The sequence below is a fragment of the Sturnus vulgaris genome, chromosome 17 (genome assembly GCF_052056855.1).
Source record: "Sturnus vulgaris isolate bStuVul1 chromosome 17, bStuVul1.hap1, whole genome shotgun sequence".
NCBI lineage: Eukaryota > Metazoa > Chordata > Aves > Passeriformes > Sturnidae > Sturnus > Sturnus vulgaris.
In genome coordinates this window covers 544,457-558,771 of record NC_142259.1, presented here as the reverse complement: position 1 = coordinate 558,771, position 14,315 = coordinate 544,457, and the positions used below count along the sequence as shown (strand labels likewise).

Below are 14,315 nucleotides of genomic sequence, written 5' to 3'. Positions count from 1 at the left end.
TCTCTACCTAGGAGGAAATGCCTTTGTCATCACCCTAGAGCTCACCTTGCAGCAGGATGTGTGCCACAGCCTGACATTATTCTGATGACCACTAACATCAGCACTGCCCCAAAGACAACAGCATGAGCCCTGTGGCTTGACAGGGCCCTTCTCCCTTCTGACTCTGACCATTTCCCTACATACATACAAACATGGACTTGTGTGTCTGCAGGGAAGTGAAGTTATCAAGACTTTCTAAGGCCTGAGTCAGCCTAAACTGACAGAGTCAATGTGTCATATCAGGATGACCAGGAACCACCCCCTCACTCCACCTGCTCTCCCACAACTGCTCACCCAGCCTCCCACACTTGCCTGAGCTCCAAGTGACCAAGTCTCTGCCATCCTTGATCATGTGGTGGAGAACCAAGAGCAGTTTGTCCAGCTGGGATTGAGTTTCCTCGTGGGCACTACTGGCCTGTTGACACTGTGTAGCCAAGGCCTCTGCTCTGCCATCAGACCGCTGGAGCCTCATACGCATCTCAGACACTTCAGTCTCCAGCACATGCACAGAGGCCTTCAAGCATCGTTCTCCTGCCCGGGACTCCTCCAGCTCCTGCAGCAGCTGCTTCTCTCGAGTTGCCTGAGCAGCCTCAGTCTCCAGCACTGTGTCCTGCAGGGCCTGGATCTGGAAGATGGATGCACAGAGCCTCAGGGCCAGGGCTGCTCCTGAGGAGCAGAGCAGGCAGCAGGGAGAGCAATGAAGGAGAAAGGACTTCAGGCAAAAAACACACAGGAAACAGAAGGTGCAGAACCAATAATTCCAATGGAGACAAATGTGGAGAAATCAGGGAAAGGGAGGCAATGGACACCCTTGAGGCTGCAGCTCTGAACACTGCCTGAAGTGGCTGCAGTGGAAGTGTCCTGCCCAGCCTGCCATAGCCACGGCTGTGTCCCCACACTGCTCAGTGCCCAGCACAGGCACCAGCTCCATCTGGGACAACTCTGCTAACACAGGGACAGAGAAGCTCCAAAGGAGTCTGCTGCTGCTTCTCCTCCCAGATTTCCTGCTGGGACCCGGGAGAGAATGGGGGAAAACATTGGCAGCACACACCAGATCCAGCCTTGGCCTCAGGGTGCAGCAGCAGCCCTGGGCAGAACATGGCAGCAGTGGATGCTACTGGGAGGGACAAGAGGTTGAGGCCAAAGATGGTGTTGTGTGTCCATGGAGAAGAGGATGCAAGTGCACAGCTTACCTGGGTGTTGAGCTCCTCCAGTTCTCTTCTATGCTCTGAGTGGAGCTCCTCAGCCTGATTAAGGGCAGAACGAAGCTGAGATGCCTGATTGATCTGGGCCAGGTTGTTTTCTTCCAGGGTTCTGAGGCTCAGATCCTTTTTTTCCAGAGACAGAGTCAGCCTGTGGAACAAGGCAACAAATGGCCATGAGAGACATTCATACCCTTTGGGTGCCTCAGAATGGGTGGTGGAGTTGACCACTATGTGAGGCAACATTTGGAATGTGTCAAGCTTTGTGTGGGGTAGATGATAAGTGAGCCCAGAGCTTATGGGCTAGAATAAAAGGACAGACAAGTAAGGGTGACATTGCTGTGGGTGTTTGCTAGAGGCCATCTGAACAGGAGGAGAAGTAGATGAGACTTTCTACATACAGCATAAAGCAACTTCAAAGTCACAGGCCCCAATTATTGTGGGGGTCTTTAGCTTCCCTGCCATCAACTAGAGAAGCAACACAGTGCAGGATGTTCCTGGAAAGCATTGATGACAACTTGCTGTCACAGGCAGTGGAAGAGCCCACAAGGAACAGCATGCTGCTCAACTTCATCCTAACAGTCAGGGAAGGCCTTCTTGGAGATGTAAAGCTTGGGGTCAGCCTTGGCTGCACTGACTATGAATGAGATTGTGGAGGTCAGCTTCGGGCAAGGAATAAGCAGGGCAGCAAGCAAGATTACAACCACAGACCTAATGAGAGCCAGCTTTAGCCTCTCCAGGGATCTTCTTGAAAGAAGCACATGGGAACAGGTCCTGCAGGGTAAAGGGGTCCAAGCTGATATTCAAGGATCACTTCCTCCAGGCTCAACAACAATGCATCTCAATGTGCAAGAAATTGAGCAAAGGGGGCAAGAGACCTGAGTGGATAAGCAAAGAACTCCTGTCATTCCTCAAGTGCAAGCAGGAAGTACACAGGAGATGGAAGCAGGCTCAGGCCACTTGGAATGAATATAGAGAAATTGTTGAAGTAGAAATGAGACAAATAAGGCCAAGGACCACCTTGGAATTAAATTTGGGCAAGGATGTCAAGGACAACAAGAAGGGCTTTTAAAAATACATCAATAACAAAAGGAAAACCAAGGATGATGTGTGTCTGTCTGTTCCTACATGGAGGGGAGACCCTGGTAACAGAGGATGCAGAGAAGGCAGAGTTCCTGAGTGCCTTTCCTTTGCATTGGTCTGTCCTAGACAAGACCAGCCCTCAGGGATCTCTGGCCCAGGAGACCAGGCCAAAAGTATGTTGGAAGGAAAACTATCCCTTGGCAAGACCTTCCTTTCAAGGATGACTGGGTTAGTGAATGTCTGGGCAAACTCGATATCCACAAGTCCACAGGCCCTGACAGGATGTGTCCATGAGTGCTGAGGGAGCTTGTGGACACCAGGGCGAGGGCACTCCCCACTATCTTTGAAAGGTCATGGAAATCAGGAGAGGTGCCTGGGGGCTGGAAGAAAGCAAATGTCATTCTGGTCTTCAGAAAGGGCACAGAGGAGGACCCAGGCAACTACAGGCCTGTCAGGCTCACCTCAATCCCTAGAAAGGTGATGGAGCACCTCATGCTGGAGGCCCCCTCTACCCACATGAAAGGACAAGAAGGTGATAAGGAATGGTCAGCATGGATCACTAATGGCAAATCATGCCTGACCAACTTGGTTGCCTTTTACAATGAAACAACTACCTGGGTGGACAAAGGGAAAGCAGTGGATATTGTTTACCTTGATTTCACCAAGGGTTTTGACACTGTCTCTTACAACATCCTCCTGGGGAAACTCAGGCAGTGGGGGAGTGGACAATGGGCTGGACTGAGAACTGGCTGAATAGCAGAAGCCAGAGTTGTAATCAGTGGCACAGGGTCTCGTTAAGAGACTTGTCATTAGTGGTATCCCTCAGGATTCACACCTGGGCCCACTACTGTTGAACTTGTTCATCAATGCCTTGGATAAGGTGGTGAATGCCTCCCCATCAGTCATTGTGCATCCCCTCAGAGGGATCTCAGCAGACTAGAGAGATGGGCAGAAAGGAACCTTCTGCAATTCAGCAAGGGCCAGTGCAGGGTCCTGCACCTGGGGAGGAACAGCCCCAGGCACATGCACAGGCTGAGGCCAACCTGCTAGGAAGCAGCTTTGTGTAGTAGGACCTGGGGGTCTTGGTGGACAAGAAACTCTCAACACGCCAGCAGTGTCCTTCTGGCCAAGGTGGCTACTGGGATCCTGGAAAGTACTGGGAAAGGCATTGCCAGCAGGTCAGAGAGTGAAGCACATCTGGAGTGCTGTGTCCAGCTCTGAGCTCCTCTGGACAAGGGGCACATAGAGCTCCAAGAGTAGGGCCAGCAGAGGCTGCAGAGATAAGGAAGGGCTTGAAGCATCTTCCTGATGAGGAAAGGCCAAGGAATCTGGAGCTGTTCAGCCTGGAGAGGAGCCCCATCTGAGAGAGGCCCTCAGCCCTGGGTGTCCCTGTGTGCACGGAGGGTCAGAGCAGGGCCCAGGCTCTGCTCCCTGGGGCCCAGCAATGGCACCAGAGCAACGGGCAGGACCTGATGGCCAGGAAGTTCCACCTGGACATGAGGAAGAAATACTTTCCTGTACAGAGACCAAGCACTGAAAAGATCTGAACAGATCTGGACAATCTGAACAGTAGAGTCTCCTTCACTGGAGACATTCCAGAACCATCTGGATGCAATCCTGTTCCATGTGCTCTGGGATGACCCTACTTGAGCAGGGAGGTGGGACGAGACGAGCTGTGGTCCCTCCAACCTTACACATTCTGTGATTCTCTTCATCTGGCTTAGATAAAAAATCATGGGTTTAACATGTTTTACATCAACAAAAGGCATCAGATGCCAGGCTGATCCAGATCCCAAAGGCTTCAAGTTACAGGACCCAAGGTGGATGTATCCACCTCCTTACACTGCAGGTTCGGCAGTGTTAACACACCCACCTAACCTAAGAATACAACAGTCCCTAGAGGGAAAGAGCTACCCCAAAAGCCTTTGTCTTCAGAAAAACTTTAACTGAAGGCTTAAAGGAAAAGAAAATGAACACAACATTCAGATAATGAGATGTATCAGCGGGGAGAACTCAGAATCTTTCACTTAGGAAATGCTGCCAGAGCCCCTGGCATGTGCAAAGATGGCAAAGAGGGAATCTATTCACCACAATGCAGAGTCCCACAGACTTTCCTTTACCTGGCTTTTTCCCTCTCTAGGACATTCACAGAAGCCTGCAATTCTGAATTTTGCTGTGCCACTTCTTCCCAATGACTCCATTCTCTCTCCAGGTTCTGCAGGTGCAGTTGCAGCTCCTTGTTCTGATGTTCTGCCTCCTCCAGCCTCTTCTTGGTGTGTTCAAACTCCAACAGCTTCTGCCTTGACTGTTCCTGGACCTCACTTACATCTTGCTGGGCTCTCCGAATGATGGCCTCCTGGGACTCTCGGGAGGCTGCAAGCTGAGATGTCAACTCTCCCACCTCCAGTCAAGCAGAACAAAGCAGTCAGAGGCTACAGCCACAGCTTGTCACTGTCAGCCCCAGCAGAGGCTGTGAGGAAAGGTAAAGGACAACTTTCCTTTTCTTCCTGTCCTGACAGTACCAGATTCACAGTGGATATGGACAACTTGTTTCAGTCTCTAAGTGGCCCACCAAGGGCACCTGAAAAAGCACCCCCAAACCAAGGCTAGCAAGAAGAGGCCAGCAGGAATCCATGCTGATGGTTGCTGGCCAACAGCCCAGAGCACTAGCCCAGCTGTCCAGAGCAACAGCTGAAATTCAGCAGAGCACTGAGTGTCCTTCAAAGCAGCTGCCATGGAAAGCACAGGACCAGGCAGCCCCAGGCATCACCCCATCAGCGGCTGCTCTGCCACGGAAATGCAAGAAGGCCACAGATCCCTCCCTGGATGACTGTGGTGCCACTGCTGTTTTGCTCACCTGCTTTTGTAGAGCCTCCCTCTGCTCAAGGAGGAGATTCATTTCCTCCTTGATGCCTTGTAGCTCTTCCTTGTGCCTCCTCTGTGCTGCCTGGATTTCACTGCGAGCTTCCTGCAGCTCAGCCTGCAGCTCTACCTTGATGATCTGGCAACAAAATGCAGAGCAACTTCCTGGGACCTGCCCTCAGGCTCAGCTTTTTCGACTTGCTGTCTCAAAACCCCATTCCTTCAGCTACTTCTTCTGGCCTCTCTAGCCAGCTCTGCTTCCTCTGCAAGCCTTCCTTCCTGGGGCTGAACTCTGGAGCTTACCAGGCTCTGTGCTCCCAGGGCCTGAAGCAGCCCTTGCCTCCTCAGTCCCAAAGCTGCCTTTTGTGCCCTTGTCACTGCCCTGCACTCTCTGCCCTGCCTACTCACACTTACCTGCCCCTTCTCTTGCTGCTCTTTCACCTCCTGCCTGAGCTGCTGCACCTGCTGGCAGGCTCGGCTGAGCTCTCCCCGAGTTTGGAGCAGTGCTTCTGATAAAACCTTCCTCTCACTCTGCTCTTCCAGCAGCACCTGCACAGAAGGAAAGAGCAGAGGGCTTCACACTTGCCCTGCACCATCTGTGTGGCAAGAGGCAGAGACTGATGGGCTCTCAGAGCGCTCTCAGAGCACTCGGCTGCTGCTCCCCTGGGCCACTGTCTGCCCCGGGGGAGCCACAGCTTCCCAGGAAGGGACTGGAAACCCTGCCCAGAAGACATCTCTGGGTTACTGTTCAGAAATACTCCAGACGAGGCTTAAAAAAAATTTTCTCTTTTATGTCAGCATTCCTGCTGCACCCTCCCCATGCCCACAAAAGAAAAGTCCTATAAACTCCCTTTGGCTATGAACACCTGCCAGTACACACCAAAAGGGGGCAGGAAGAGAACAGTGAAGATACTCTGAGGTACGTCTTAGAAAAACAGAGCACAAGAGCAGCACTCAAATCTCAGCTGAAAGCTGATGTTTCTGCCTGGCTTCCTATGAGAGGGTTCATTCCTGGTCCCAAAGACAGCCCCGTTCACCTTTCACCACCCCAAATTCAATGGAGAAGACACGGAGGGCATGCTCCACACAGCCCCATATCCTGCCATCTCCCACAGCTCCAGCCTTGCAAAATATCACACCAGTTCTCCTTTCACAATCATTACCTCTTGCTTGGCATTTTCAAATCTAATTCGTTCCTCTTCTTGTTGGGCCTGCAGGGTGGCAACTTTCTGCCTCATCTCAAACAGCACCTTCTGGTGCTCCTGCTCTCTCTCTGCCTTCTGTTTTTCCCACTGCTCCAGTGTCTCCTGCATCTCTGCATTATGCTTTTCACGCTCACTTGCCTGAGGAGGGGAGGAAAAAATCTTCAAGATGAAGTCCCAGGCAAGCTCCTCACTGAAAAATGTGAAGCTTCATCCCTCCAACAACCCCCAACCTGAAAAGACAACAGCACTGGCTCTGCACTCCAGAAATTGTGTCCTGTCAGAGAATTTAAAAGGAGGCACAGCAGGTGCAAGAATCAGACTTGTGCAATCATTTCTGTTGGGAAGGACCTTCCCAAGCATTAAGTCCAACCACTCAGAACAGGAGCTGTCACCTTTCCCTCTCTGATGCCCCAGTCACAAAGGCTGAAGGACCAGGCACAAGAGGCCTGTTCCATTTGCTTCCAGCCCAAAGCTGATCTCTCTGTCCACCATGGAAGCACAGTAGCCAGCAGCCCTGTTGGCATCTGCTCCACACTGGCATCTGCTCCGTGGCAAGTGGGACTCGGGGACAATCCTGCCCTGGGCTGCCACGCTTTGGGTGGGCACTGCCCAACCTGCTCCGGAACTCGTCTTATGCCCTCACTGAAGCTGTGGCTGCATTTCCTGTCCCTGCACAATCCTGGGGCCCTTCACATGCCTCCAAGTCTGAGCCGGTGGCTCTGCTGCCTGGCCCAGCAGCAGGAGGCCTCTGGCAGAGGACTGCTGCTCTTACACACCCTCAGGATCTGCTTGTGCTAAACCAACCCACAGGGCCAGCTTGGACAATTCAGAAGCATACTGTCCCCTACCAGGTCTTGCAGGAGCTTGTTTACTTGCAGTTGCTGAGCAGTTCCCTGAAGCCTGAGGCTTTCGTGATGCTCCTGCTCTGCCTGCAAGAGCTGCTGAGCTCTGTCTTCCTGTTCCTGCATCCTGAGAGCTCTCTCTGCTTCCAGCTCATGTTGCAGGCACTTCACTTCTCCTGCAAATATGACCAACAGCAAGAGTCAGAGTCTTTAGTGACTTTACTGACCTCAGGCCCTTTCAGTGCCTCCAGCCCCACCACTCCTCACAAGCCCTGTGGACAGAGGTGGCTTTACAGGGTGCTTAGCTTCTCTAGGCCGGCACCACAAAGAAAGCACACGAGGTTCTTACCTTGTATCACCTCCTTGGCCTGTGTAACTGTGAGCACTTGAGCTTCCAGATGGCTCCTGGTGATCTCCAGCTGAGATACCTGCTGCTGAGCAGCAAACAGGCTGGACTCCAGGCTCTCCTTTGCTGACCTATAAGTTGCAAATACAGAGGGACATGAGTTGCTTGCTCCTGACACCCACAGCTGGTTATTCCAGGAGGACGTGGCTCAAGATCCCCACTGCTGAGTATGGAAAAGGAGTGGCATGGAAACTCGTCCAGAGAAGGCACATTTGTGCCATTTCAATGGCAAAGCAGGGCCCTCTGAGGGAGTGCCCAGGCCTTTCTTATGGCCTGGCATAGCACAGACAGCCCAGCCTAACTGGACCTCAAAAGCCAAATCAACATCTGAAAAGCACAGAGGATACAATAAACCCCTGTACAGTACTTACCACCTTTGTCGTTACAGCCCTTCAGCCTGTCCTGCCCAGGGTCTGCTCCCTGCCTTTACCTGGTCTCTGCCAGCTCCTTGAAAAGGTCATGTTGCTGCTGCTCCACGGCTGCCAGTCGGCCCTCAAGGGCAGCCTTCTCCTGGCCCAGCACCTCCTTCTCTCTGCACACCTGGGCCAGTGCGTGCCCTTGGCCAGAGGATTCCCGGCGCAGTTGCTCCAGAGCCCTGCTTGATGACTCTTGCTCCTGAGAAACCTGGAAGCAGGACAAGGTACAGCTCCAGCCCTTCCTTGGGAGCCCTGTGCAGAGCCAGCCAGTGCCACCTCGCAGGCAGCCAGAGGACAAGGAGCACCTGTGCTCTGGGCTCAACGTTTCACAGCATCTGCCCTATGCAGCTCTGATAGCCTGGGCTCCAAGAGCCTCTGGCACTCTTTCCTTGGAAGGGCTGTGTCAGGCCCTGCTGGCTTGCCTGCGACCAGACAGCACCTGTCCAACAAACATCCCTACTCTAAACTCCATGTTGTCACCCAGAAATACTGCATCTTCCACAACTGCCACTTGGCAAGAGCTACTTCAGTGCTGGACATTTTCAGGAAGGCTGGGGAAAACAATTTTGCTCGCTGAAGCAAGGGAAAATATAGATTATTTCCCCTTCTAGAACAAAACTCACAACAAAGTATCACCTCCTCCAGTGCTCAAAGCAACTCTTTGCAATGAGGGAATGCTTGGCAGAGAAATGGCTCTGGTGGTGAGCAGTCATTCAGTGACTGATGGAAGTCTCGCTGATGTGGCCAAAGCAGACTCTCTTTATGCAGCAGTTCACACCAACAATACCACTTACTTGTCTTACACGATGAAGGTGTCTAATGGCCTTTGCTGGTATTCAAGCCTGAAGACTAAACCGTGATTTTGAGCTCTTTTCGTCAAAAGCAAAACCTCTGCTGTGTATTTGCCAAATCTACCATATACCCCAGACCTGAGACTGTCTGATAGAGACCATCAGAAACAAACCCTTATCCTGCAGTTATCCTGTAACACTCAATCCAAGCCTCCCCGGCACAGCCTGAGACCTTTTCCTCTTGTCCTGTCCCTTGTTCCCTCGGAACAGAGCCTCACCTGGCTGCACCTTCCTGGGAGTTGTAGAAAGCAAGAAGGCGCCCTCTGAGCCTCCTGTTCTCCAGGCTGAGCCCTCCCAGCTCCCTCAGACGCTCCTCATCACACCTGTGCTCCAGACCATTCCCCAGCTCCGTTCCCTTCTCTTGACATGCTCCGACTTCGTGACAAAAAGCATCAACAGGAACATGCAGACCTGGTTTTTTGTTTCTGAAAAAGGATTCAGAGCTACACAGTTCAATCCTTTTGCCACTCAGATTCCTGGACAACACAGTCATCTCTTTGCAGCTTATCAAGAGCCAAAAGAGAGGCCAACAAAGACAGGTGGACTAGAAGACCCTGTAGAAGCAGAGGACAACTTGGAGAACTGTAGAACTGCTCTGCAAGCCACCCAAATATTTCCAAAAATAAGCAAACCAAGCCTTGGGATCTCTAGCACTACTACGTGTCCCCTTGACAAAACCATTGCAGAATTCAACAGGTAAAGCTTCCCTCATCCAAGCAGCCCAGTGCCCACATGGATGCATCATACTTTAGGTCACCTGATGGAATTTCTCCTGGGTTTCTGCTTTCTCCTCTCCCAGTGTCCTAAGCTCCAGCCATAGCTCTTTCTGTTGCTCCTCTGCTTCCTTCAGCAGCTGCTCTAGCCGGGCTTTCTCTGCACAGAGCTCTTCATTTGCGCTTTCACAGAAGTTCAGCTTCTCCTGCTCACAGATCTTTGCTCTCTCCATCTCATCCACTTTAGCAGACAAAACTTCCTTCTCTTGCTCCAGCTACAGTCACGGAAGTATAGAGGAAATAAAGTACAGAAAGAATTACTATAAAAGATTGGCTCAGATGCAAAAGGAACTGCAAGAGAAAGCTGGTCAGATTCTGCCAAGGGAAGAAGGCTGAGAAACAGCAGCAGCTGGAGGCAAACACCTGGAAACATCTCTGGCAACTCTGCTCACCTGCCACACATATTTGTTCAGCTGCGCTTTGTCCAATGCAAGAGCTTCATTGATGCTGCTCATCTTCGCTGCTGCAGCCTGTAGGTCAGCTCTTTCAGCATTCAGCTTGTTCTGAGTCCCTGTCAGCTCTGCCACCGACTGCTCTGCCTGGAGAGGCAAAAGAGCAATGGAACAACAAAGGCAGCAAAATCTGGAGTGCAGGCAGCAACTCCACCTCCCCTGGGTGTCTTAACTTATTTCTAGGGCAGAGCTTCCAATAAGATCACGGGGACGAATGACCCCAAAGAGCCTGTCTGGTTGGATCACCATTTTCCAAGAAGAAAAACAGTGTCCCTCTCTTCTACTGCCAGAAACAGCATCTCAGGTGATTTTGGTGGCACAACTCCCACTTCCACATGTGCTGCCTAGGAATAAGGTGTCCATACCTTCTTCAGAGCCATGGCAAACTCATCCCTCTCTTGCTCCAGCAGGTCCTTCTGAAGCTGCAATTTCTCCAGTGCTTGTCTCTTGACTACCAACTCGCTCTGCAATAATGAGTGTTTTTCCTCAAGTGCAGCCAAGTCCTTCACTCTACGAGGAGAGAAGAACTTTTTATAGAAAAACAGTCCATGCTACAAGAGAGGAGCAGGCACCATTTGCTCCTTCACACTGGGCCTCCTCAAGCACTGTCAGAGAAAGCTTTAACACTCACAGGAGCTCCTGCTTATGGCGCGCTCTCTCCATCCTGTCCTGCTGCTCTGCCTTTTCTGCCTGGGCTGACTCTTCCTTCATCCGCAGCTCAGCGTTACTCTGATGCAGACGTGAGGCTTCCCGCTCCATTAATCCAAGCTGTTCCTGTAGCTCTTCCCTAGTTTTCTCAAGGTTTGCACAGTCACTGCAGAGACAAGGCTCATTCAGAAGAATGAAGAGGCCTGAGGGCTCACTGATCTCATTTTCAGCACTCCAGAATGGAGCAAGGAGAAGTGGGCTAAGGAAGAGCTTGCTCTTTCCCTCCCAAGGAAATCCTCCAGAGGCAAAGGGAAAGGAAGGCAGGATTTTGCCTTCCCTCAGTGAGGAGCAGTGGCTGGGCAGGAGCACGCAAAGAACGGAACTCAGGGAAACAGCATGGTGAGAAGAAGGAATCTTCTCTTCCAACATGGCTCTGCATCTCCCAGACAGCCTTGGGAGTCACAGTAGAGCATGAAAAACCCAGACAGGATGATGCTCGAGAGCCACACTGAGGCCTATGCATGGTAAGGCAGGGGATCTCTTCACCCAGGACACCTCTGAACTCCCAGGCCTGGAAGCAGATTGCCTCTGGAATGCAGAAGAAGGAAACACTCACCTTCTGAGTGTTTCTACTAAAGACTGAAGGTGCTGTTGGTGGCTGCTGGACTTCTTGCATTTCTCCTCCAGTTGCTCAAGCCTTTGCTGTACCTCCCTGCACTTCTCTTCCTGATGTCTCTGCTGCTGCAGCAGGAAGTTGTTTGAGTCCTGCCTAGCAGAAAGCTCTTCTCTCAGGGCCTGCAGGAACAGGCAGGGAAGGAGTACAAATGAGCAACATGGAGCAGGGAAGGTGGCTCCAGAGAGCTGGAAGACACCTAGAAGAGACAGCTACCCTGAAGGCAAAAGCTGTGCTGAGGGGGTGGGCATAAAGGAGAGAAAAGCAGTAGCATACAGAGCTAGGAAGACCAGCAAAGCAGTGCAGGAGCATGAGTATGAAGGTGAGAAAAAGTGCCTCAAGTAGCCAAGCAAATGGAAATGTTTCAAGCTGTGCAAGGCCTCAGCACTGAGCCTGCGGCCACTCGGGAAGACACAGAAGTTCTCACCCATGTTGCCCCTCGCATCCTTGCCAGTGCTTCCAGAACCAATCCAAAGGCATGTCCTGTATCAACAGATCTCGGAGCTGAGATGTCCCCAGAGTCTGCACACTGGGAGCTGTCAGTGCAAATAATGCTGACCAGGCTGTCACTGTCATCTAACACCATCTGGAAGGTCAAATCCAGCTGTTAGTCTTTGCTCATTTTACTTGGTTTTCTTTATCTTGTTCTCCTTTTCCTCCCACTTTACCCTTGAGTCATTAAAACCTAAATTGCCTCATTTCTTCAGTCCACGAAGAAGGTTTGTCCCCGTGACTACAAGTACTCCAGAAATTTCTGAATACAGCTGCTTTTCACAAGTGTGCAGTGGCTGGAGGCTGCCTGAACCCTCACTTTCTTGCAGCTGTGTAGAAGAGATGACAACTAAACCTTTCTCTATTAAGAGAACTTTAGGACAAAGTTAAGGTTACTTCTGAAAGTTGCAGTTCTGGGGAGATTACAACCATCAGTGAATACAGAGGGAAGGAGAAGATCTGGCAAGTGCATCGACTGAGTCAGTGACCTTTCAAAAAAATGTGAAGAACAACAGACTCATTGCTCAAAGAGGGTGAGGGAATTGCCCAAGTAACACTGGAATACAAATGTCAAGTAGCACACTCCGAAAACACAGTCCAAGAGAGACCTTGGTGGGGTGGTGAAGGCAAAGGTACTTAAACTTCTAATGTCTCAGCTGAATTGTCACAGGACAGCAACTCACAAGCTAGAACAGGTTATGTGTCAGAAAAGTGGTCTAAAAATTAAATAGGCAATGGCAGTTAACACAGATAGTACACAAAATGTATCTCTAGTCCCTAGGCCAGTTTGTTGCCTCCCTCAAGTACTTCAAAAGCAAATTTACAGGGATATGGTCCCTGTACCAGGTCTGTACTCACCTCAGTGATATTTCTTATGAGCTTTTGAAGGAAAAGATTCTCTTCCTTGGCACTGTTAGTTAATGAAGCTGCAAATTCTTTCTCTATCCAACTTGACTCCTGAGAACAGAATAAAGAGCAGGCAGGGAAGAGCTGCTCCCATCTGCATTGTTCCCATCCTCAGTAACAGACACACTGCTAAATCTCAGCTCTAGTGATTCCAATATATTCCTGCCCATATCTATTCCATTTCTCCTCTGCTAAATCTAAGAGGAAGACCAAAAGCTAGTTTTTATAGACTGCTATTAAACTGTCAGTTCCGTGGAACTTTGATTCCCAGAGACTGGAGTCACAGGCAGAAGAGCATTGGTGCCACCCCTCAGGGGAAGACACCTGAACTGTCTGCAGTTCCTCTGCCACTGCCTGCATCTGGACTGACTCCAAATCTGCCAAACTCACAAGGAATATTTTGGCAAGGTGCCTGATGTTCCCATACACTGGGCATCTTTACCACTGTTTCTCGAGGAAGCTACACCTCTGTGTTCAGGCTGGAGAGCAAACACTGGGCTATCTCCCAGGTAAAGGTAAAACATACTAGAATCTCCACTGTGTCGTTAAGTGTTTTCATGGTCTTCTCCTTCTCCTCATTCTGCTTCTGAGACTGTACAAGCAAGGCTGAGAGCTCCATCACCCTGAGAAAAGAAGGTCTATGTGCTATTCCAAAAGCTTTGCACACCAGCACCTGTTAAAGAGCTAAGCAGCTCCCCAAAGCATAGCATAGCAAACTTCAACCCAGAAAACCCAGCAAAGGCAGCATTCATCTCTACAAGTTAATAGGCTTGATGTTGCAAAATGGCACTTCTTGACCCAAAGGCCTCTGCACTCAGTCTTGGACAGAATTGTCAGCACAGAGGTGCTGCAGTGCTTATGATGGCCCTGGGCAAAATCTTCCCAACTCCTTCAGCACAGTCCTAAGCAGTAAAAGGGCTGTAGAAGAAACACAGCTCTGTTTATGCTGAATTCAGTTTTTCACCAAGAATCAGTTAACAGTAAAAGCACTATCAGAGGCCATGTCTTTTCCAGTCTTGTCTTACTTGGAAGAATTTCTGTCAGGCAGATACTTTTTCCATCCTTTCTGTTGAAGGCAAGAGTTTGACTAAGGACAGACAAAGGGCTGTGCAACGCTGTTCTAAATGTGACCACAGCCCATCCTTGAACCCAAGAAGCTGCCACAAAAGATAATGTTGGTAATAGCGAAGTTAAAACTCCTTTACCTCTCCTGAAGCTCTTTCTTCTCCATGTCCCACCTGACTTGTAAGGCTATCACTTCCTGAGTTGTCTGGTTTATTTTTGGTTCCACTTGCTGCTCTGCCTGATCCTTCAGGACAAGATTACCCAGAGGTATGGACTCTCTGAGCTGCACACAGGAGTTCAGGCGGGAGAAGTTCACAAGAATAGATCCAGAAAGCCTCATTTGTTCTGCCTTCAGCTCTGACAAATCTCTGAAGAGGAACCAAGAAAGAGCCAATGTTCA

The 14,315-nt window shown here is 50.6% G+C and overlaps 1 protein-coding gene across 11 annotated transcripts in view; it reads right to left on the bottom strand.

The window, feature by feature from the left end:
• Positions 1–14,315, bottom strand: part of CEP250 (centrosomal protein 250) — a 37,291-nt gene that overhangs the window by 15,434 nt on the left and 7,542 nt on the right. For 9 of the 11 annotated variants that reach the window (XM_088174950.1, XM_088174943.1, XM_088174944.1 and 6 more), the window contains exons 6-23: positions 14,056–14,283; positions 13,377–13,473; positions 12,803–12,901; positions 11,880–12,038; positions 11,396–11,574; positions 10,763–10,945; positions 10,497–10,641; positions 10,072–10,218; positions 9,664–9,894; positions 8,070–8,263; positions 7,583–7,710; positions 7,240–7,409; positions 6,350–6,529; positions 5,601–5,735; positions 5,182–5,325; positions 4,445–4,725; positions 1,233–1,392; positions 352–664 (exon numbers count right to left, since the gene is read on the bottom strand). In XM_088174950.1, the coding sequence (XP_088031076.1) occupies positions 352–664; positions 1,233–1,392; positions 4,445–4,725; positions 5,182–5,325; positions 5,601–5,735; positions 6,350–6,529; positions 7,240–7,409; positions 7,583–7,710; positions 8,070–8,263; positions 9,664–9,894; positions 10,072–10,218; positions 10,497–10,641; positions 10,763–10,945; positions 11,396–11,574; positions 11,880–12,038; positions 12,803–12,901; positions 13,377–13,473; positions 14,056–14,283 (3,173 nt within the window). The remainder of the gene's footprint in view (positions 1–351; positions 665–1,232; positions 1,393–4,444; positions 4,726–5,181; positions 5,326–5,600; positions 5,736–6,349; positions 6,530–7,239; positions 7,410–7,582; positions 7,711–8,069; positions 8,264–9,663; positions 9,895–10,071; positions 10,219–10,496; positions 10,642–10,762; positions 10,946–11,395; positions 11,575–11,879; positions 12,039–12,802; positions 12,902–13,376; positions 13,474–14,055; positions 14,284–14,315) is intronic. The other 2 variants (XM_088174945.1, XM_088174953.1) reach the window with 2 other exon arrangements.